This window comes from Lepisosteus platostomus, chromosome 6 (assembly GCF_059453375.1).
Source record: "Lepisosteus platostomus isolate fLepPlt1 chromosome 6, fLepPlt1.hap1, whole genome shotgun sequence".
In the NCBI taxonomy this organism is placed as follows: Eukaryota; Metazoa; Chordata; class Actinopteri; order Semionotiformes; family Lepisosteidae; genus Lepisosteus; species Lepisosteus platostomus.
In genome coordinates this window covers 65,277,003-65,301,084 of record NC_142616.1, presented here as the reverse complement: position 1 = coordinate 65,301,084, position 24,082 = coordinate 65,277,003, and the positions used below count along the sequence as shown (strand labels likewise).

General features: G+C 37.1%; 1 protein-coding gene across 2 annotated transcripts in view; it reads right to left on the bottom strand.

Annotated features, from left to right (window-relative positions):
- Nucleotides 1–1,006: 1,006 nt before the first annotated feature.
- The window catches only part of cacna2d3a (calcium voltage-gated channel auxiliary subunit alpha2delta 3a), a 179,279-nt gene continuing 156,203 nt past the window's right edge, over nucleotides 1,007–24,082 (bottom strand). For both annotated transcript variants that reach the window (XM_088636978.1, XM_088636979.1), the window contains 11 exons: nucleotides 23,901–23,962; nucleotides 22,681–22,725; nucleotides 22,522–22,584; nucleotides 21,195–21,265; nucleotides 18,034–18,109; nucleotides 16,908–16,960; nucleotides 16,253–16,308; nucleotides 12,137–12,248; nucleotides 3,450–3,562; nucleotides 2,138–2,220; nucleotides 1,007–1,477 (listed from right to left, as the gene is read on the bottom strand). In XM_088636978.1, coding sequence (XP_088493104.1) covers nucleotides 1,385–1,477; nucleotides 2,138–2,220; nucleotides 3,450–3,562; nucleotides 12,137–12,248; nucleotides 16,253–16,308; nucleotides 16,908–16,960; nucleotides 18,034–18,109; nucleotides 21,195–21,265; nucleotides 22,522–22,584; nucleotides 22,681–22,725; nucleotides 23,901–23,962 — 827 coding nt within the window. In that variant the 3' untranslated portion in view covers nucleotides 1,007–1,384. The remainder of the gene's footprint in view (nucleotides 1,478–2,137; nucleotides 2,221–3,449; nucleotides 3,563–12,136; nucleotides 12,249–16,252; nucleotides 16,309–16,907; nucleotides 16,961–18,033; nucleotides 18,110–21,194; nucleotides 21,266–22,521; nucleotides 22,585–22,680; nucleotides 22,726–23,900; nucleotides 23,963–24,082) is intronic.

Below are 24,082 nucleotides of genomic sequence, written 5' to 3'. Positions count from 1 at the left end.
TGGACTTAAGTTGAGAATTACTAGTTTGAAATATTCCTCTATTTTCTTTCCACTAATTGCTAAAATACAAGAGATTGCTCAATCCTACAATCGGATTGTAGGACTGGATATTCAATAGGGTTCAAATATCAAATCACACAAGTGTTCTGTCATTTTTCAAAATTAAAAAACACCCTTTTCAATATCTGAAAAACTAGTACTTTTTTGAGGAAGAAATACAGAAATCAGCAAATGTATTGTTCATGCTGATCAAAAACAGGGTAACGGCAAAAAAGGGCTTAAGAACAAGGATGTTTGCTTGGTTCATTGTGTGCGGTCTGCTGGTTTCTTCAACCAATTTCTACATATTCTGCCCTTCTATATACCTTGGCGTACCTGAACTGATGATTAAAATCTTTCGAACTGCTCCTGAAAACAAATTTAATGAGCTGAATCGTGCAAATGAAGCTGTAACTCCTATGTTGGCGTTTGTGTGAACCGCCAACGGGTTGTGTTAGGATTCTTATTGCTCATGAGGTCGTGGCCCTTTATCCAAATAAATGCTTCCATTTTTTCATTTGTCTGCAGAATTAAGGGTGCTGAAGCCTGTAAGAAATATTAGACGAGATTAGACAAGCTCAGAAAGAAACATGACACGATAAAAGTGATTTCACATTCATTTGGAATTCTGGCAGCTTGCATACAATTTTAAGACTGATTGTGGTTGTTAGAAATTTACAACTACCCTTCTTTAAACTGATGAAAATTATCTCATTTTTTACGCAAGATCATAATATTTATCTTTGTGGGTTTGCCAGTCTTTATTGAAGTGTTAATAGGCTGCAGATGGAAGTAAGTTGTTAAATCCAGCATGATCCTTCTAGTGCATCCTTGTTTTTTTTGTTAAATTAAATGGCTACGGAGTAGTTTTTTGTTGCATAAAATGAAAAGAAAAACAGGCCTCCCCATTCAGAGAAGTTTCTGAAATGTTTAAATAAACGAGCCGCACAGACAATTCCCAATGGCCTTGTTATTTTAAAGATCTTTTATTTAAAAAGTACACAAACAGGATCGGATTGTTTCAGATAAGGCAAAGCTCAAAATAATCACCAATCATGTCTGTGGACTTACATCCCCAGGTCACAGTTTATGGTTATCACTTTGCAAATTATAAAGATACTATTTTTCCGTTTTTATTTAAATTATTTAACGTTTTATTTTTGTTGGAAAACTCGTCTTCACAAAGCTTAGCATTACTCCAACCACAGTTTAGGTTCATGAATGTCCGATGAAATGCTGATGGTTTCAACTAAAGTAAAATTCTCGTCTGCCGCATGGGAAACTCAGTTCATGATTCCCTCCATGAGGGTTCAGCATGCCACACATGAGACGGCCCTGGTCCTGGTCACCTGGCGAGGTGGGTGAGGAGAAGTAGGAGCAAAACAACGGCGAGCTGGGACCTCAGGCCAAAAGCTCCTCCACATTCCCTCGCATTCTCCTGCAAGGAAAGGGACAACAGCTCAGTGTCTGTGCATGGTTTCAGACACGATGGGGAACTGCTGGTTGGACAGCAGCCAACACCAATTAAGAAGGTAAGAAGACTGCTAGGGAAGGCCATTGGACCCATCTTGCACTTTAGGCTGGGACGTGTTCAAAAGAAACGAAAGGGTAAATTGTCTTAGTTGTTGGTGGTTTAAATAGCAAACCAGAGATTTACAGCACATAACGATCCAACAGTATTTGCTTTTAAGTAGACTGAAGCGGACGTGTACTGGTTGATTATAAACTGGGTCCCTTTTCAAGTTCATTCCTTAAGGCAGAGGTACACAAAAGTATCCTAATGACTCTGGTGTGGTTTAACATTCCTATTTGTTGTGAAATTGCTATAAATTACTAGGCTGGACTGAATAGAATATGGTACCTTGCCTTGGGCCCTCTTTGGAAGCTAATGGTAAACACGTTTAAAGTCATAAGGCTAAGGCAACGAGGTGCTCTCTTGGCTGATAGCATTGAACCACCCGCGTTATGGGACCTCTTCACGCTGTTAGCTGAATGAACCGTTCGCATTTCTGCACCCTATTTAGTACGAGACAAAGTTTAAAACAAGGTGTTGTGCACCACTTTCAACTCCCTATTAAAACCCCCCAGGACGTTTTACCTCGGGGTGGAAAGGGTGGCACGAGTCTGGCCGTCTTCTGTCTTTCTGCAGTTTCAAGCGTTCACACTTCAGAGATTCATTGTGTGCACTGGAGTTAAAGAGCATTTTAGACTAGCCGTGCATTCCTTCCTTCACAGAACTGCACTGGGGCATTGAAAGCAACACCCACAGAAAACGTACTTGTGTGATATTGCCTGTAAAATTACTGAAATAACTTACGTTGACAGAAGTCACTTTATAAGTGCAATTGCGAATTAGAACTGGTCTATTAACTTACAAAAATGTATAGCATAAATTACCACATCACCAAACAACATGACATTTTTTTGTGAAAACGTTTCACTTTTTCTCTAAAAAATGCTTTTCCTTTTTTTCTTTCAATCTGGGAAAAGAGCATGGGGCAGACGCTCGGAGCGCGAGCCATCATTTTTCCCATGTTGGCCCTCCGCAGAGCATAAAAAACAACAAGCATTACGTTTTCCAAAGCACTGTCATGCTAAAATGTATGAAAGTGAAATAAGAGAAAATTATATTTTTCATGCAGCAGCTTTGGAAAACGTAATGCTTGTTGTTTTTTATGCTCTGCGGAGGGCTAACGTGGGAAAAATGATGGCAGCTTTAGCCTCGCTTGAAAGCCCTCCCTTTATTGTTTTCTCCCACTTTAAAAAAATTAACAAACATAACAGGCCTTCCAGCTGATCGTACTGAACCAATAAAACCTTAATCAAAACCTTCCGTTTCCTTAACACCTCTTGGCAGGCAGTACTGTTTGGATAGCCTTATTAATACCCTAGTATTCATTATAAAAAATGTTAACATCTTGCCACCTGATAAACACCACAACCTACAGTAACTACAGTAAGTATCAGCTTGTACAGGCAACACAAGAGACAATTTGGTGCTGTTTACTGATTTTCAACGGTACTGTCAATAGCCAAACCTATCATAAAATCTGTATTTTCAGTCACAGGTCTATAGGTACCAAATCATTGCTGTATGTGCTACTAGTAGTATCAGTAATTCTAAGATATAATTAACTGTTTGAAAGGTTGTGTACAATAACTAAATAGAAATTACAGCTGAAAAAAGCATATAAATAGCCCTGTAGATACTGTACGTATTGTATTAAAAACAGGGCTTTTATCCTTTTTTTTACTGGCAACACGGTCTTCTTTTCACCTGGAAAGTCACATGTTAATCCCTTCACATTAATTATTTAAAATGCTTTACCTCACCACACCAGTTCTAAACATTTCTGTGACTATCGGCTGAAATTGGCTTGCAGGCTTTGTAAACACACAGAAAAGGATATACATAATTTCTATGGGTTCCATGGTAATTGGTGGGGCAGATTTGCAATCGCACTTGTTATCGACCACAACCATAAATAAATTGCTGCTGGGAATCTGCTGAATCACAAATGATCTGTAAAAGAAAAAAAAATTGGTTAAACCGTATCCTCCATTTTTGCAGAATTCAGACACATTAAGAAATTGTTTCACAATTTACCTAACCATGATAAGATATTTCACCATACAATACACTCTAAATGGTTCAGTTAATGGTCGCATTTACAGTATACTGTATAAAACAGAGTACAGCTGTGCACTTTGTGCCAGGGAAAAAGATTTTTCCTCATTAGGGTAATGCATCTAATAAGTATAAAAAAGTAGTTCATGTTCGTTTCCCACATGTAGCCTAAAATGAGAAGAGTATATTAAGAAAATACAATTTAGAATTATTTAAATAAATATAATTCTGGAAAAATAACCTTCAAATTTACAAATGTCTGTTAATAAAGTAATCTATTGCAATGCTTTAGCTAGAATTTTATTTATACAAAATTAGGGCATATGTGACATGCAGTTTTGGCTCTAAGTGGTATTGGTAATATGAATTCAGCATGAGGCAACATAGTTTCCCATGTCTGATTACTTATTCTGATTTTGTTCTGGTTATAGTAACTACTTAAGTTTCAACGAATGACATATACTAAAAAGAACAGCAAAATTCAATTATCATCTTTTATCAAAACATGAACCGTTCGATAAAAAGCAGGCATAAGAAAAAATATTAAACTACCTAATATCCACAAGGCATTTGGATTTCTTAAATGGCACTTCTTTCTTTCCGAGATAGTTGTTTATTCTTTTTGCGTTTTGGAACCTGTTTGGTGTCTTACAGAGGCTAGAACTGAAAACACAGCATATCCCTGCAGTGGTCTTTTCATTTTTTTTTCCAGTTGGTGGGTTACAGCACATGAGATTTATGGACTCAACAGTAAGCTTTTATCATGCGGCAGAAGTCCTTGTGAAATCCTAACCTTCCTTTTAAAAAAAACAACCTGGAAATTTAGGGACTAAAATGCAGTCCAACTGCATGAAGCAGAACACATTTTAAGAAGATTGCTTTGGTAAAAAAAAAAAAAACTCTGAAAAACAAATCCCAACAATATTTTCCCAAAAGAGCTGGTGACTTTGCAGATTCTTGGCAAAAGATTTAAGAGTCCAGTGCAAGTGCGTGTAAGTTCAAGAAAGCAAAAACACAGCCACGGTTCTACAGAAGAGGCCAAGAAAAAAAGGAACAAAAAGCAGAAAATTTCAAGAAAACGCATGCTTGTTCTTTCTGGCAAGTCTTTGTAGCTGTAGAAGGGTCCCAGACATCACTGTAAACTGACACTGACCTACCATGTTAAAAGTCCTTTTCGAACTACCGTGGGTAATTCTGCAAAGACACTCAATGAATACATATTTACCCAAGAATTAATGAATTTTAAAAGAAAATTCAACCTGAAAGCATGCGCAGTTGAGTTTTGCTGGTGTTCTCTTTTTTTTGTTTTTCTCTAGATGTCAAACACTGTTACAGCTCCAGCAAAAGCTACTTTTATAAAGGAGCGAGGCAGTAAATACAGATGATACCAATCTGTGTTTGAAATGAATTTTGAGAAAGCCTAAAAAAAAAACACATCAGAGTACGTTGTAGTTCCCCCAGTCTGCTGAGTGAGGTACAATGTACTGCTTAAGGAGCCGAACCAGCTGCAGCAGAGACGCGCCCAAACCCTTCTGAACTCCTACTGCACTTGCAGCACTTACTTTACCTCAAAATGGATGCTGTAACTGTGGACTCACAAAGCATGCAACTTGATGTGCCTAGACAACTGTGGCAAATGCAAGGGAAGAGTACTGAAGAAATGGGCTTAACTGTAAAATTATTTGTAAAAAGACTTTGGACTATCTGTTCCACATGGCACAAACCCTCTTCCTTGAACATGCACAACATAAACGTCTTTATAATAGAGTATACCGCAGATTTTGTAATTAGATTGTGATGCTGTGCGGATCCGATCCCCTGTCCAGGAGGTGTAACATCACAAATAGAATATAACATTCTTCCTGTTGTACGTGTTTATTTTTGCACTGTGAACCTGAGTGGCCATGATCCTACAGAAGGTTTTCCGTGTACAGTAAACAGATACAGAGGTCCCGCCCCTGGCAAAAAGGCTCAGTTCCTTCACTGCACGCTGTTGCCACGTCAGCTATAAGAAGGATGAATTGTGAATTTTGTTTCAGGGATTTTGTAATAAAATTGAAACAGAGAAGTAGTGTTAGGCTTGAAAGTGGCGATGGGCCTGCTGGAAATCTGAATACCTTAGTGCGTAACTAACTCAAAAATCAAAGTCAACCGTCTCGGAAAACATGGGGAAAAGGCAGAAATCACAGGCAGCATTGTGTCTTTCTGCTCGTGTTCGGAATTAAGTGATGACTGATGGAGAAAGACAGTGGTTTAGAGGACTTCAATGGTTAATGTGTGTCATTTAGTAAGCACACATAAAAACAACCACAAAATCTGCAAGTAAGCTCCACAGCCGAAGAAGCTAAGTGAGATGGGTCTTCATTAGCCACCCTCAAGTCTAGATGAATATAATAAATATTCCTAATGGTGTAATCACCTATTTAGATTCAATTCATTATGCTATTCGTCTTGTGCACAAATACTGATGTATTGCAGAGTTCGTCTCTTTGAATATCTTCCTTCAGGAAACCTCTTAATTAATGGGCCTTGTCTCAGTTTTTCATGAGCACATATCAAGACGGATAAATGATGTGTGGGCTATTGTGGTTTATTAAATTATCAGCTGTTACAGATAGAAGCGTGCACTTTTCCAGATTAATGGCGATCACTAGCAGACTCTTAACAGCAATTTGCCAGTTTGTATTGAATACATCTGCTTCACACAAATACTTTGACAATAATCTGTCAAGAACAATACTGTTTCATTTTAGAGGAAAACCAACGGTAAGACCAATTACTGTAAATGTATACATTTTTTGAAGGGGGGTATAGTGCACAAGTTTGTGATACTGAGATCCCAGCTTAGACATTCCTGTCTCACTGTAAATGTATCTTTCCTGTACTTTACGACTTCATAATTTGGAAAATGGAGCACTCAGGCCATACTTACATGTTCTCAACCCAAGTTTTACCATGATCTTTATGAAACTATACATAGTGCCTATAAATACTCTAGGTCATAAAACACTTACAGTATATTGATGATTTGTGGGTTTATCCACATTCTCCTCCACGTTATACTTTCAAGTATATCTGACAGATATTTGGACAAGAAAAACAAAGTAGTGTTTTAATGTTACATCTCCGGACTTTTAAAATATCCCATCACTTTTGCGGAGAAAAATAAATGTGGGGGTTTAATGCAATGGCTGTTTAAGACAAACAATATTCACTTCTCCCATCGTCAGGAGCTTATAGTTTTAGACCAGACTAAATAGCATTTTACCAAGGATGTTATGAATACCAATGTAAAAGAAGAGGAACAGAGCCAAAATCTGTTATTGTCAAAAAACGTTTTACAAAATTATGTCAACTAATTCCCTACTTTATGAGGTGCTAACACTATGCATTACACACAAACATGATGAAGTGATGAAATGGGCAAAGCTGTGCTGTATGCCTTTCATCAACAAGGAAAGAAAAATCAAATCTACTTTTTTAAAGAAAAATGAAATAAATGAGAAAAAGTTATTTCGCTAAAAAAAATATCAATTTCACAATTATTTTGACAGATACACTGCATATTGAATGTACCTCATACAGTGTGTCACTAGAAATCAGTTCCTGATATATTCTGCTATAAATAGGATGATTAACTGTAAATGTGGCTGTCTATAATGTTTTTGTTTATACTGTATGTATAATGACATGGTAATAAGAGAGAATCAATTCAGAATTTTAATTAATTTATCTGCTGTTTATAAAACTAATAGGTTGCTACACTTCTGTAGAAGCAAAAGTGAACACCGAAGCAAGAACATTCTGTAGCTACACAGCTACAAGTATAATCACTTAGAAAGCATAAAAGGCCCATTGAATAAACTTCAAACCTTCCATACAAACAAAACAGTTTAAAATAAAGTTAAAATAATTAGAACAGAAAGCACAGCTTTCTTTCTGAAAATGCAAAAAACATTTAGTATGAAAATTTTAGAAACAAAAAGCAAGATGCTTATTACAGATAGCCAATATTATTATAGAAGTTATTTCCAATAATCAGTAATACATTTTGTTTTTATTTAGTTTACTGTACTTTATATATTAATACATGTAAAACAAAGTAATACTAAAACAAGTTATTTTTTATCTTAAGGATGTGCTTATAGAATCTTAGTATGTTTCATTAATAAGAAAGAACATTTTCACATTCCAATCAATTTTCTTAATCCAAACAAGGTTTACTTAATCTCAACCTCTGTTTAATATATTAAATGAGATTAGTTAGATTTTAGGAAGATTCATTAGCTTGGTTCTTAAGGTTGTTAGACCACATGCGATCTATTTAAAGTTACAGTCTGTACAAAGGAATGCCATTTGTTGTAAATTTGTTAATGTGTTTAGGATTTGTGCAATCTTCATTCCAATAACATAATTTGTCCCAAACTATCTGTTGTATAGTTGCCAGGAAGTCCTTTAAACATCTTAAATATTAATGCAGTAAAACGTTTTGATATTCCTATATCTATAAATCCTCCACCTTTGACCTAACATGACTACACTGAGGTTACATGTATTTAAGTTTAGATACAGACTCAACAGCTGGTAGCAATGAAAGCATGCTTGAACAATCTGCAGAACTGCCTACAAGTGACTAAAAAACCCCTCAGTTTCTTAATGTATACCACACTAATTTTCTCATTTTTTAAAGCTGTTTTCCTAAGCAACTGTATACTCAGAAGGACCAAAATAGCTACAATTATTTTTAAATATTTTAACTCACTGCTAAATGTCTATAATAAATCAGTTGTTTAAGGACTGAAGCATTAAAAACATAAAAGTAATGTATTAATGGATTAGACCAAAATAAAACAGCTTTTGTAGTGAAGTATAAAACAGGCAATAGATTTTATTCTGCAATATACAGTAGGACAATTTTCAATTACTAATCATTTGTCAAATATAATACTATCCCCACCATAATTATAGCACTGCAATCCATTGAGGCTGGCAAATAATAAATGAGCATCCAAAACTACTACATTTGAAAATGATGATAATTAAGAAGAACAATCCTGTTTTTTTTTCAGTTTTCTTTTTGCAACCTTTAAATTAAAACTAAATCACATTAACAGTGCATTAGTAGGGCTTGGTAAAGCTTCCCAAACTAATTTTCTATGTATAAAATTCTATAAAAATGTGTAAAACACTGGGTATGTTTATGTTATTTTGTACCATTACACACATTTATAGCAAGGATTTGGTTTAATAAAAATGACAGAAATAATATTCACGTGTATGAAGAGTATTATAAATTGTGTATCTTCAAAACTCTGAGATTAATTGGTATAGCCAAGCAATGAGTAATCCATCTAAACTTTCACTTCCTGTTCTTCCCAAGATATCAACCCAGTAATCAGCATGTCAGGTCGCCTATAATTAATCCCTTTTTTATAATATGATATTAAGAGTTGTCCACATGCTCCAAATTAGTGGAACTTAACTAAAGCCTGTGTCTCGCTGGGCCATCAATGCTCCAGTTAAATGAGTATCCTGTCATTGTATTGCAGTAGACTGACACACAACAGGGGGCTGACCTAAGAGATGGTCTAAGAGTTTAAACAAACCAGAGACAGTGGGACAAATACTAATCACGACAACTTACGAAAATCAATTGATTGTAAATAAATGCAACAATATAAGTTTTGTTATTACTGTTTTTATTAAATTGATAATTATTAGTCTAAGTGTAATTTTATTTGTAGATTTGTATCATATAACAAAAGGCATAGCATTTCAATGTCTCCTATGGTTTTAAAAAATAACCTCAGAATATAGACAACACAAGATGAGCCTTCTTAATTAAATTAAAATCCTTATCATAAAAGCAGGATCATTATTGCACATTACTTTTAGAACTGGACATTTTTGTCTATGAAATGTTTTTTCTGGAACAAAAATCAAGCTGTACTTGTTACAACTAAGTCTTTCTACTGGCAAATGGTTACCATTGAAACCTCTCTCCCAAAGTGAATAGAGGACTTCAAAAAACAGAAAGAATACGATGAGTCAACAATATGAAGTACTACATACGTAAACTGTCTAAAGAGTAATGATACCTTCTTATTATCTCATCCTTATTCCTTTTTAACCAAGAAAGCCAAAATACTGATTAACAGAACATGTCAGTAAGCAGCTATAATGCAGCAATTTTAGATTAGAATAGAATCAACCTCTCATCAAATAATCACTACTTAAAACCAACCTGATCTTAACCACAGGTCTGATGGATTCATCCAAGCTCCTTAATCAAAAGGATCCTTGTTTATTTAGTTTTTTTCTTTAGGCTTTTTGTGGTATAATTAGCATGATAGCCTTTTATTAACCTTGCTGTTGCATGCTAAGGTATTCAACTTTATTTAATTTATACAAGTAGGATGTAATCAGTGGAGTCTATGGTTAAATGGTGAGGTAACACTTGCCGTTTTCCTGGAAAACCTGAAGGACCCTCCTATCTATATGAGCACCTCATCCTTAAACTACTTGTTTGGGTCGGCTTCTATCACCCCTTTCTGGTGTCTTCCAAATCACACTGATTACACTTATCTAAGGGCATAATAGTATAAGATTAAGGCTGTTCTGAATGATGCCTTTTAGAAATTCCTCAGTACTTAGACACCAGGAAAGTCCACCCTTGCCTTTCTTTGGGGATTGAGTGTTGTCTGATTATTGAAAGCAGGGCCCATTGTATTTTTTGTTTTTCTCTTTTAAAACCATTTTTTTTTTATTTCTACTTCTATTTCATAAATATTCTGACCCCAAAAAAAGTAGATCGATGAAAAGAATACCGTTCCTGGGTACGTTACTAACTAGTGAAATCAGTGCATACAAGGTAGGCATGGATTTCACGCAGGGATTAAATATTTAAATTTCAATCATTAATCACAGCGTTTATAAGACACCACATTTAATGGGGGATTAATTTCACAGCTGTAATTCGTGGAATACGTCCAAAACCCAGCTGTGCTTGTCCAACTTTGTGCATGTTTGCAGGAACCTGTGCGCCTTTTAAAATTACATTGATGTCTCATTGTTCCTCGGTGCAGTAGAAAGCTGCTTGTCAAAACATTTGAGATCAATCAATCAGCTTCACTTTATCCAGCCTGGATTTTCTAAAAGAATAATGGATAATAGAGCAGCAACTCTCTACTAAGGGAGAGACAACTTCCTTGCACTTGAACCATCAGAGAATTCTCTTGCCAAACAGCTGTGTCTCTAGGCTCCCTGTGTTTGGGGACTGAATGATTGATTTGGGATAATATTGCTGCAAGGGAAACACTTGGGCTTTAGCAAGATTAAGAACTGCAAGAGATTTCACAGACAAAGACGCACTGTGAATGCATTAACTACATACAGTACTATTAGGTGCTTTACTTTGCTAGCCAAAGTCCTTTAAAAAGCTACCAGAGAGGTAAAACATTTCTAAAATATACTTTACCCTGAGCATAAGTCAAAATTGAATTTGCTTTTCATCAGTTTAAAAATGCATGGAAAATACAAGTTGATTTCCAGACTGTAATAGTTTGCTTATGGAAACGAGATGAACAATAAGATCTCTATATTTTTTTTCAAGCGTAATAGTTAATGTTATGTAAAGATTTTAAAAATAGTCCTGTGTACTGCACACCTGGCTTTTAAGAGGTCTCAGAATCAGTTTGTCTCAGTAATTCAATAATTCATGTCAGAAAACAAAAAAAAATCATAAAAATGTATTAAAATACCTGAAGTGAATACTCCATTAAACTAACAGAGTCTGAAACGGTTTGTGAGCAAACTGAGAAAAAAAAAAAGCTGTGATAATAACCGGCGATGTTGCAGTCTCTTACGATTTATGCACAGACGTGCGCTCAGGTCTACCATTAAACTGAAATAATTAGGTTTACAGTTTCATTTGTTGAATGGAATACTTTAGTTGTTTTTTTTTTAAAGATTTGGGGCCTTCCTTCAGAGCAGAGGGTGGTCCACTCCGGGGTAGTATAGAGGCCCTTACAGGGAACTCTACAGGGCAGCCAGAACTCAAGGAGTTTCTTCCTCTCCTCCTTCAACTGCAGGCAAGGGCTAAGGGGTCAGTAGCTGGAGGAAATGTGTCTAAGGCCATTCTTAACCCAAAAACGACAAGCACAACACTGTATAGAAAGTATGCATAGAACAAGCATTGCGTACTGTATGCCTATGACGTGAACACGATCAGGTACTGTGAACATAGTTCCTATTATCTATCACTATTGCACTTTACACAGCCTAGAAGAAGGACAACATAAATTTAAGGGAAAATAATACACCACTTTGTGTAGCGTGTTTTGAGGATAATACTGTATTAATTTCTACTGTACACTTACTGTACTGACGAGATCTTAAGAGATCTGCAGTGGTTGAAACGAGCTGTAAAAAAAAAACAGTATGCGTGGGCAAGACAGAAATATTTCTTACTTGATGCATCCCTCGCAATCAATGTTGCCCGTGGTCTCCTTGATGGTGCGTTCAGAGACGAAAGCAGGGTATTCAGTGTCACAGGGTACCAGCATGGGTTTCCCTCTTTGTGCTGGAAGGAGACAACGCACCGGCATAAACATGAGAGTTTTGCATTAGTCTGCAGAGTCTCTTACATTTGGAAAAATCTGACCAAAGTCATCACATTCCCCCCATTTCAAACCAATCTACGATTGTAAATGTGGTAGAACAGTTGTGAGCACTTTGTTAATTCAATGCAATGAACAGCAGCACCGTACTCGTATAACTCCTCTGTATGACTGGCAGCTTTTTTTTTAAAAAAAATAAAAACCTAATTTCTTTTAATTCTGGGGATCTCAAAACAAGCGCGGCCACTTGGAAAACTTTACACGAAAACTAAAAGAAGTAACAGATCAAAGAGAAACTGTTCTGTTAAATGATTACTTTTGAGTTGCTGCCACCTTGTGCTCATTCTTAGGTACTGCAAGTATTCCAAAACCCTTTAGGAAGTTTGAGACGTTTCCTTGTATGTAAACATATTTAAATACATTACTGTGCATTTACTAATTATTCTTGTTTTCTTCTTTCAATGATGATCTTCAAGAGTTGATAAGCCACTGTTGTGTGACTCAAAGATCCCCATCCAAACCATTATTACTCTTTGCACTAACTGTACATACTGTAAAGCTTTTTGAATGGAAGGATCCTAAAGTATTTTGCTTCTAGGGGAAGAACCACTTCACCCACCAGTGAAGTGCAGCAGACACATGGTGACTCATGGCAGCTCTTGTGCACCAACAACCCCACTACACAGCGGATCAAGAGGATAAGTGGGAAATATCTCTATTGCACCACCAATAGGATTAAGAAGGACCTTTGAGTGTTTCTCATTTCACCTCAGACGGCCACGATCACACTGATCTCCCTGTCTCTGTTCTCAAAGAAGGGTTTCTCAACTCCCATAGCAGAAAGACAACAGAAACGAAACTCATCCTAAAACTGGGTTCACACCTTCTCTCCATGACCGACTTATTTTCGTGTGATCTTCTCTATTCTCATGCAGGTTTTGACTTCACACCTTTCTTCACCCTTCTCTACTTTGCACTTCCTGAGTGGCCTCTCTGCCCCTCCTGCCTCCTCCCCTCTCCCAGCTTTTGGTGTTCTGTGCTATTTAATCTTTGCTGTCTGCCCTGTCTTTCTCATACCTGAAGAAGGCTTCACAGCAAAAATATTGTGTTTTCCCATCTTCTCTTTTCAGCATGGAATAAACGTTATACTTTTTGCTTTTGCAGTCCACACATGGTGACACAGCTAACTGCCTGACATTTAAGTGGCCAGATTGGACAAGCCCAGAATGTCATTCATCAAGGACAACAACCTGGGTTAACACCCCTACTGTTCCAACAATGCTATGGGATCTTTTAATGAGCAATTAGTCCTGAACTCAGTTATTGTCTTGTTTGAAAGATAGCACCTCACACAGCATGGTGTCTCTGGCTACCAAGCTGAGGAATCCCTTTGGAAATTCAGGTTAGCGATTGGCACTCCCTCTGGTCTACAGTGGTTCGCCATCACCACTTAGAGCTGCACGATGGTTTTCCTTAGAGGTCTCCCAACCCAGTACTGACCAGACCAGCCTTGCTGAGTTTCTAAGATCTTGAAGTCAAAACAGTTTCATGACAGAAAACATCCAAAAGGCAAAGCAGAATGTTCTCTGAAGAAACTCTTGCTGGGTGGAATTGCAATGGCCGTACGGTGATGTACAGTACTATACATTTCTATGAGTTGCTAATGTATATTCTACACTCGCTTTTAGATTATTTTGTTCCTTTGAAACTTTTTTTTTAAACGGGACATTTAAAAGCTTTTCCCTTTATATACTTTTATATCATGACTGCGGACCTCACGTTTCTCATGATCTGGTGTGCACATTTTGCATTACTGTTACTGTACTAATACTAGTATTAATAATAGAAATCACTGGGATTTTGACGGGATTTAAAAAAAATATAAAACACGATTTGGGGTGAGATCTTTTTTTTTTGTTCTTGTTTTTTTAAAAGTTCTCTTTATAAGGTTACTAAGCACAATGGACCACAGAACATTAGAACAGCTAATGTGCTAATTAAGTATAGGGTTTTTAGAATTAAAACTAGCAGTATTCTTTCTAAATATTTTTTAAAAGTCCCTAGCATGTAGTTTCCTAACCTTGAAATCTTTGCAAAACACACTCAGTTATGGAGTGCTACTGTATGTGTTCAGTAAAAGCTAGAGCAAAGTATTGATACGGTATCAACATTCAGGTTAAAATTCAGGCAAACTCCCCCTGCCAATTTATAACAGAAAAAATATGTATTCCTGTAATCACAACATTTCTAATGAATGCATTTTAATCAGCTAAAGAACACGCTCAAACCTTCCAGAATTACTATATTGACTCACAAAAGTTAAAAGTATTTTCCTGCTCACAACCTATTCAAAGATTTCTATTTGAGCACTGACTGATGTATTCAGTATGACACATGGCAGTTCAACCAGCTGTGATGGGCAATCATCTGCATTAACTTATGTGGATTTCAGATTTGTTTCACAACTGGAGTATTGTCACAGTATTGTGTTTCTATTGTTTTACAACAGGGCAAAACGGAACTCCAGTCAGCACTGTGTGAAACTTTATCCCCATGCTACAATCAACTCTACAGCTGTCTTTTCTTGGAAAATAATTAATGTGTCCCAAAGGACCGTCAATCACACTTTATTTTTATTTTATTTTTTTGGTCCATAGGCCCTAGTACTATTTTCTTTTCATTTTTTTCAGATATATGGCATTCTTCTTTCACACTCATATGGCAAGTTTTTAAAATTACGCTCCCTGTTAATGAAAATAATTGATGTATTGCTTTGAGCATGTTGATTAAAGCATTATAGTGGTCCTTACATGTATACATACATAAATAACTGGAGCATAACACAGGAAGGGAAACTGATGGTATTCTATTATTGCTTGTTATGAAATTTTAGATAAACATTTTTTTCTGAGTAAACTACTGTACCTTTAGTAACTACTGCAATCCTGGTTTTATAGAATACAAAAATACTAAAGAATAAAGATGAAGCTTAAACAAAAATGAATATTTAACTAGTTTATGTACTGTTGTAAAATAGTATTAACAATTGCCTACTACTTCCAGATTTAACAGACATTAGACACACATCATGTGTTGTTTGTTTTTTACCATATATTAGAGATTATTTATATAACATGCATGTAAAAAAATATTACATGGATTTTGATTCAGATCTGCTCGTCATCATTTTAGGCTGCACTGATTTTAACAGTGATACACTTTGATATAGAATAATAATATAGTAATAAAGCACACTACATACATAATCAGGTCATATTATGAAGTATAAAGGTACAGCATTTTTTCACCTTGTTAATGTTGCTTTTGTGGGTGTCAACCTGACAATAAAACAAACCTAAAACATGTGAGCCTGGTCATTATTGGTTCATGTTATGTGGTGCTTCGCAGTCAAACAAGTTGGACCAAGAGCTACTGTACAGGGCTGAAAATAAGACTTCAACACTGTTTGATCGAGTTCAGGTTTTATAAGCATAAGGCTCTTATAAAGATCGAGTCAAGACTGATGAAGCCAAAAAGCATTTATATTAATAGATTTTTTTTAAAACAAATATTTTTTAACTCCAAATGTTTCGGCAAATGTATCCTGAATAAAGTGACATGCATGAAATATTTTGCACCTGATGCTGGTTTATATAAAAGAGCCTGCAGCTTGTAAGAGCCAAAATGGGTCAAATCGTCATGCAATGGGATTGTCACAGTATTTCCATCCTTGCCGCTAGCAGCATGAATTTTGGAAATCAGACACAGACCCAGCATTTGCTCAACACCAGATCCCCTGTTAATGTAAGTCATGGAGCCACTGCAGTCCTTTATTTTCACCACAAGAAAATATCAGGATCTGTGGGCACCCACAGAATGGAAATATGTGAATAAAATTTTTGCCATTGCAAATGTGTGGCTTGGATGGCAGATAGTTAAATATATCATTTTTCTTCAACAAACTCACCTTTGGCTGTGAGGTCTACATTCCACCAGCCATACATATTGAACTCCACCAAAAATCTAAAAGAAAAACAAGCAAAAAAAGAAAACATTAAAATAACCTATTTTCAAATAATTACCAATAACTTTACAGTGGCCTTTTTAAATGTGATTTCCTCTCAAGGGGTAAAAAGGGTCTACGAAGGAAAAGGGTGTATTTAAAGAAATATCTACAATGTGCACATTTATTGGGAAAGAGTATTACTTAGAGAGAAGTATTTTTAATTGACCAGGACAGCGTGGTAATTACTGGGTGAGAAGTCAAAGAGAAAATCAAAATGAAAGAGACAGAAATTCTAGTGCAAATAATAAAATCTGTAACAGAAAAGTAATAAATCCATTTGGGATTCCCACTTAGAAAATAATGAGAATTTGAAATCACACTCTAGGCCACCCAGAGTGCATGTTCTTGAAATTGTACTGTAGCCACACAAGGCACAGTCTGAATTGTGAGCTGGTAGACACCAACTACAGTAATAGATACATAAGGTTGTCATTACCTCTTTTCAATGCTGGGGACATTTCTCGACACTAAAAACAATTATCACAAAGAATCGATTCCAAACAAAAAACACAGCAGAACAACAACAACAAAAAAAGATTACTGGACTTTTACTCACATGATAATTTCGGTCATGATCCATTTAATAACACCAAAGAAGGCAAAATAAGGCTTAAGGAGAAAAAAAATATTGTGAGCAATCACTATATACAGTATTTTCATCCTTCTTGGAGCATCAAGATGTATGTTCATTTACAGTCTCATGATTGACAAAATAGCACAAAGTATTTCAAGTCATTAAGGAAGTGGCTTCCCATATTGTCTTGTGTGGGGACCACCTCTGAGATAAGAACAGCGACACAGATCGCAGCAAATAAATCAAACACTTTCATATTAACAGGGAGATAGGAAAAGGAGCATTTTGGTATCTCCTTTTTAAGGTGGTTTTTGTGACCATCTGGAACTTAATCATAGCCTGCTGGTAAACCCCAGACCACAAAACCATGGTAAATGGGAATCTAGCAAGTACAGCTGTATCAACACGCATGATATTTGGTACTATATATAAAGAAACAGAACAAAGTAAAATCACAAAATTAAAGGAATATTTTATAATGCATCTGAGTTTTATATTTATAATCTGGTGCATATTGTATGACATTTATGAATACAGAAATAAATAAATAAGATAATGTAATATAATAAATGTGGTGAAGAGACATCTCTAAGAGGAATGCCAGGGATGAGGTTGGCAGATACTGTATATCAGTAGAACCATAAAGCTTTTTTAGATTATCGAGCTATACAAGCGACACAGTGCTAACTTGCTTTCTCAGGACACTTCCTGGCACTGTGTTTTGAGAGATCTTTCCTGAGAAATTCTTGCTTATGACAGTGAATTCGTGCACCCAATGACTAAGAAACAACAGTGGAACGCAGAAAATAGACAGCACCATGAGGCAGACAGATTTAGATGCTTCCTATAACAAAATGACTCCCCCCCCTCTTAAAAAGAAAACGGTATCACACTTTTGTAACCTTTTGCAAAAGAGCCAGTTTTGGGTATAAGCATCTGCGGCAGGCCCAGTCTCATGAACATGACCATATATCGCTGTGCTTGTGTTGGCTCTGTTTCATGCCTGGTGTTGTGTCACAAACGCGTCATTTCCACTCCCAGGATGATCATTTAATACAGAGTGGCTCTGCATAGCTTTGGAAAATGCTCATTTCGTCAAAATACTTACGTCTAATAAACTGTTTGAACTGTCGCTGCTTTCAGCGAAGATTTTACAGATGGCTTGATAGTCGTAAAGCGTAACCCTAGAAAGAAGAAGCAATAATCATACAGTATAATAAAGTACCATTCCTGAGTGTACTTAAATGCAATATAAGGGTAAAGAATGCTAGGATTTCACAAGCTAACAACTTCCTCTCCGATTTAGATGCCCACTAAAATTCCTTTCAGCCTTTATTTTGGTCTCTTTAAGTACAAATGCCTACAAAATATCCTGCAATTTTCTACTGAGATCAAAGCACTGAAATGAGTAAGAAAAGCCCACTGTGTCCCATTTATCTCATGTTCATCTCACATGCCACAAGGGAGAGATTTAACAAGAACAACCGCATAACTATTGTTTAGACAACTCAGGGGAGCCGGACTTTAAAATGTCAAACGTGGACACGATGATGAGATTTTGTATTCATGAAATATGTCAACCCGTGTAGGTCAATAGACAAACCCCCCCAAATATCCAGGACTCGGGGAAAAACAAACCCTCTAAAATATTTTATTCCAGACTTAATTTTCTGTACTTATGTATGACAGATACTGTATATTGTATTGTGGTCAAAAAGCTTCAAGGTTGACCTTTAACCTGCACCACTACAATACCCAGGCACTGTCAAAAACTGAAGAAGCCTTAATTAAGAAATTAAGAAATTCTGATTGGATTAATCTCTTAAGACTTCCAGCCTGATTTTGCTGAAATTTTGTACAGAACTTACTCCTGAGAGCTTTCGGAAACACAGCTAATGTAATTAATGTAATGTATTAATGAAAATACAATTGTATACAGCTCCATTTTGGGAATTATCCAGATTTGGTAAGGTTCTAGACTTTTTAAGTGAACAGGCGACAACAGCTGGAGTAGAAGGAACTTCTTTGGGACACAGGCAGTAGTTGTAGTCACTGGAGCTGTCGAAAGTGTTTCTGCATCAGAACTGGAGCCAGCTGTTAGATCCTGAATCTTGATTTGATATCTCTTTCAGGAACCTCTGAATGTCTGGTGAGGACAGCACACACAAACAGTGGGGCAAGAGCTCATCTCACCCTGCAGGAGGCTTGAAAACTCTTGGAAATCCTGGGGAGTGACATCACCATACTGCTAGATAACCGATTGCCTCTCTCATTAATCTGAGTCATGGCAGCAATGAGGGATTTAGCCAGGATCTGAACCTCTGTCTCTTTTTCTCAAACAACAATAAGTTCACCACAGCAAAAGGTTGGCCTCACACTACAGCAGACCTGAACATTATTGAGTCCTGAAGAAGAACGAATTAGACTGCCAAAACAATCTTATATTACCCCGTGCAACCTCTGACCCTAGTCTGGAACCGGACCTGAGCTACCAGAGCTGCTCCAGACACTGGGCCTTGCCAACTCCAGTGCCTGCTGAGAAGAGGGAGAGATTTCCCTGGCTGAACTCGGAAGGCACTGAGTGTCTCAGCACTCCTCACCTTCAACATATTCCAAAATCATCACACCATCTGCCACGATTGAGTACTCTCGCCTGGTGGACACATGCAGTGTTTGTGACAAGTATGAACTATGAGAGGTGCTGTCAGGGAGGTCTTTATATCTTTTTTTTTTACCAGGAATTTGAATAATAAAATTACGAAGTGTAACATTCAGGTCAGAATCACATCAAGTGAACACTGTGTGAAAACTGCACCTTTTAGAAGTTTATCCTGTTCAGGAATTTGCAATCTGTAGTGTGTTATTAATAGCATGCTGGACACAAAAAGAACAAATCAGTCCTATTTGCTGCCTGGGGAAAAGCCTGGCTTCTTCTCATTCACAGCACCAGTGAGACATAATACTTATCTTGATTCAATTAAATACAATCCAGTAAAATTTACAGCATTAACAGTTCATTTTATCTCAGTAAAATAAAAATGTGGCAACATTTGGCAGCAATAATTCCTATTCTTAATTATAGCTCAAGTAATACACTCAAAACTTGGTTCCCCACAAACACTTCAGCACAAGTGGCATCATTTTCACACCACAACATATGAAGTTGGAATTCAATTTCCTTCAGCTACGTCACAGTGATCGTACTGTATAGTATTATGTGAGACACGCAGCAGCATTTTCTGAAGTTTCCTAAGAATATAAATTCTGCAGTATTTCTTTCAACATACAGCAATATATTTAAGGAACAGATACATTTACTGGATTTTTATGGTCCACTAACTTGACAATTGAATTTCAGGGAAAACCAGACACTTTTTTAGAATATGCTTTTACAACGTACAGTGATTTAAAATGAGAAATCAAATGTTACTGACATGAAAGATCCTTCAGGCTTTCTCTATGCAAATGGCTACCAGTGACAGTTATCAAAGAACTTGCAAATCAAAGGAAATTCGGAATAAACAGCATCTCACTTCTGAAGAGATTTAGAACAAATACCAATAAGCAATATTCTAATTACAGTTATAGAAGACCAAAATCAGACATAGTGCATAACCTAGCATTCTTAAATAATGATAAAATAGTAAAAATTGAATATTTGTATGTATTTTTATTTCCATGGATATATCTAGAAGACAACAAAGCATAGAAGTAAATTAAACCCTTTTCTATGTCAAATACAAGCCACAGTAACTGCAGATACTGGATTTCATTAGTTATTAAACTTCTTCAAAACAAATGGGACAAACTCTACATGAGGAACAATGCAACCACATATGTAATGTGCCTCCTACATTCCTCCATTAATCATTTCTAAAAGTTTGTCAGGCTTCACTGCTTACATACTTAGATGTAGAAATGTTGTAGATCCAGATGTCTTTTCTCAATCTCCCTTCTTTATTGTATTAAGACCTCATATTCAAAACAAGATTTTAACTAATCCTTGAACTCACATTTGTTCTTAGAAGACCAAGGATGCCTCAGAATTCTCCTATGTGATTTGCTTGCTTAATGTTGTCAGTGTCTGTGAGCAGTACTGTAGGTGACATACTGTAACTACACCTCTTGATGTGAGACCTTAATACTTCAAACTATTTCTGCTTATGTCTCATTTTTTCTATAAGGCGGGTATAATACTTGAGAAAGGACTTTATCCAAATGCTTTTTGGAGAGCGCGTTCTGTAATTACAGGCACATATTCATTTTTACCTTTTAAATGAGCCCATTATTAACAATTTGTTCATCACGGCTCCTTCCACTTCACCAAAGAAGGTCCCCGTCTTGGAAGGCGCATGGTTTTGAAGAAAAGTGAGGAAAAAACACTTTAAAGATGAATAAGAAATCAGAAGTGACAAGGATTGGACAAAAGCATCTTTGGTAGCCGTTGACCAGCCCAACCAAAATCCCAAAAGTGAAAGTAGCAGGAAGATGGTAATAATCATGGCAATAATCCAAGCAATTTGAAAAAGAGTCAAGTGACTCTTACACAGTTGGCTAGAGAAGATCATGAAACAGGGGATTTTGGAAGAGTGGTGTCAAACTCCATTCCTGGTAGGCTCGGTGTCTCCAGGTCTTTGTTCCAACCTGAGTCCTCAATTAATAAACCTAATTATTTTCTTGACATACTGTACAGTAGAAAAGATTTCTCCTAAGGTCTTTTACAGCTGATGTTTCTAAAAAGTCCTCCAATAAAAAAAAAACGAAACACTATTAACTACTGTATAAAACACCTTTGAGTCCTGATTTAAGTATTAAGAATTCTACTGTTCATTAAGTAATTAAGCCAATTATGTAACCAAGAACTGAAGTAGAACAAAGGGTAGAAGAGACCGACACCAGGCCCTACAGGACCTGAGTTTTATACCCCTAGTGTAACACAACAAAATCCTTTCTATGGTCTGATGTACTGCGTAAGCTAGTTTTCATGGTAACCTTCAATCATCTACCGTAATAATACGTAATAATACGTGAATGCCTATTAATTAAGGGTTCTACAAACATAATGAGTGGCTTTACTGCATAGATATAGATTCAAGTTGACTGCTCTGGGATATAAATAATCTTGCTTCAGGTGATGTCAGAATCCATAATCTGCCTAGTAGATAGCCTGATGGTTTTGACAACACATTACAGGGAGCTCCACTCATACCTTCAAATACTGTATCTTGACATATACAATTCTCTTGCAGGGCCAGGAGTTTTATATTGACAATTACAATGAATCTTATTAGAATTCTGAATGCATGGTAAAACTAATTGAAGATGACAATAAATTTACCAAACTGTATATAACATTGCAAAAAAAAAAAACTTACTTGAAAAATAGATCTATTCAGTCATTTATTTATTTATTGATGGTGCTGCAAACTAGAAAGTAATGTAAAGACATGGAGTCATACTGGACCTCCAGATCCCCTCTGCTTTAAACACAGAACCACTTACAGTATGTCATATTAAACTGCTGGATATCGGGAGTTCAAATATTCTGGGATTTAACTTGAATGAGAATAAAAACATAAATGTCAGAATGTCTTACCTGGGAGTAGTCTTCTGAAACCAAAATAAAACCATTGTTGTCAATGAGGTAACAGTTGATATTCTGTTTGAAAAAGAAAATAAAACCAAATGAAACAGCATCTAATCACTGACACGAGAAAAAAGGGAAAAAGAGTAGTTTTCAAATAAATGCACTTACTTCATTGTCACAGCTTATTGAACACTTCCCATCAAGGGCAGCACACTGAATAACAGTCAAAGAATAATGAAAACAATTAACACAACACTTGCAGCTGATCTAGTCTTTCAATGACTGAATACAAAATGCTTATATTTTTTAGTCACTTTACCAGAAGCGATGATGTACTGTACAATGTGAAGAGCTTGTCAGTAGTGGCTCAGCTGACATGCTGAAGAGCCTGGGGCTTTTATGAACAGAATGGTGGTAAGTCATTCAAGTGGCACTCTGTGAAAGTCTTCAGGATGTCCGCAAGGGACCCTCTAGCTCCCTAAAATGAACTACTGGTGGTTCCTGCAGGTGTAGCTTGGAGATAGTGCCACGCAGAAAACGATGACTCAGGAAAAACGATCCCCCTCTGCTGCACAGAGCTGGGATGGCTCGTCCGCTCTCCGAGACAGGAAGACCGCACGTGGCCTGTTTGAACTGGAGGAGGGAGCAGGGGCTTCATTCCAGGGTGCTGTCACGATCGCTACTCCTCCTCTTAAGGGCGCTCCAGCCCTTCCTCGTTCTCTCCCATTACCCACACCTGTTCCCTATTTCAGTTCCTCCTTAAAAGCCAGACGCAGACGTCACTCGAAGGCTCCTCATTGAATTCCGTTTCGTGAGAGCCCGGGTCCTGCTGCATCTGGCTCCCTCATGGTTTTAACCTTCTGTTCCTGATCCCCCCCCCCCTTTAGCTTCTGTCTTGGATTACCTGTTAGGATTTTCTCTTGGATCGTTCGCCCCGGACTAACTCCCCCTGGACACCTGCACCCCTTGGACACGCCCCCTGTCTCCATACCCTCCCCTGCATGACTTTTTCCCCAGTGTTACCTCACAATTCTGGACCGTGTCGTCTGCATAGGGCCCGGAAGGGACTGTTCACGACAGGTGCCATGAGAGAGAGGCCCCCAAGCGACCCGAAGATCAGGCCTGACCCTTCATTGAACCAGCGCACTGCCACTGCCAGTGATGGCAATGCGTCTTTGAGTGTGTGGAGGGTGCCGGATCGTCTGGCCCTTCGGAAGAGAGGCCATTCCCCTGTAAGTCACTGTGCACGGGCTTGTGTGCTGTGACAGCCTGCCGCGAGCTGGCTGGGAAGCTAAGTAAATGAAAAGGCTGCCATGTTCTAAAAACCCATTGCTGTATCAGACCCAAATTCTTTCCTGTGATATAATACAATAAGCACTTCAGCCTACCTGTCGGCTAGCAGTCCAGAACTTTCTTTGGAAGAATTCCAGCTTCATCTGGATACCTACAGCTGTTTAAGAGTGTTCACAATTAAAAATGAGAAATGTCGCAGTGAAACTGTGGCAGAGCAGTTAAACTCAAAAAAACATTTTACAATGGGTCGTTGAAGTGTTTTAACAATGACATTCCA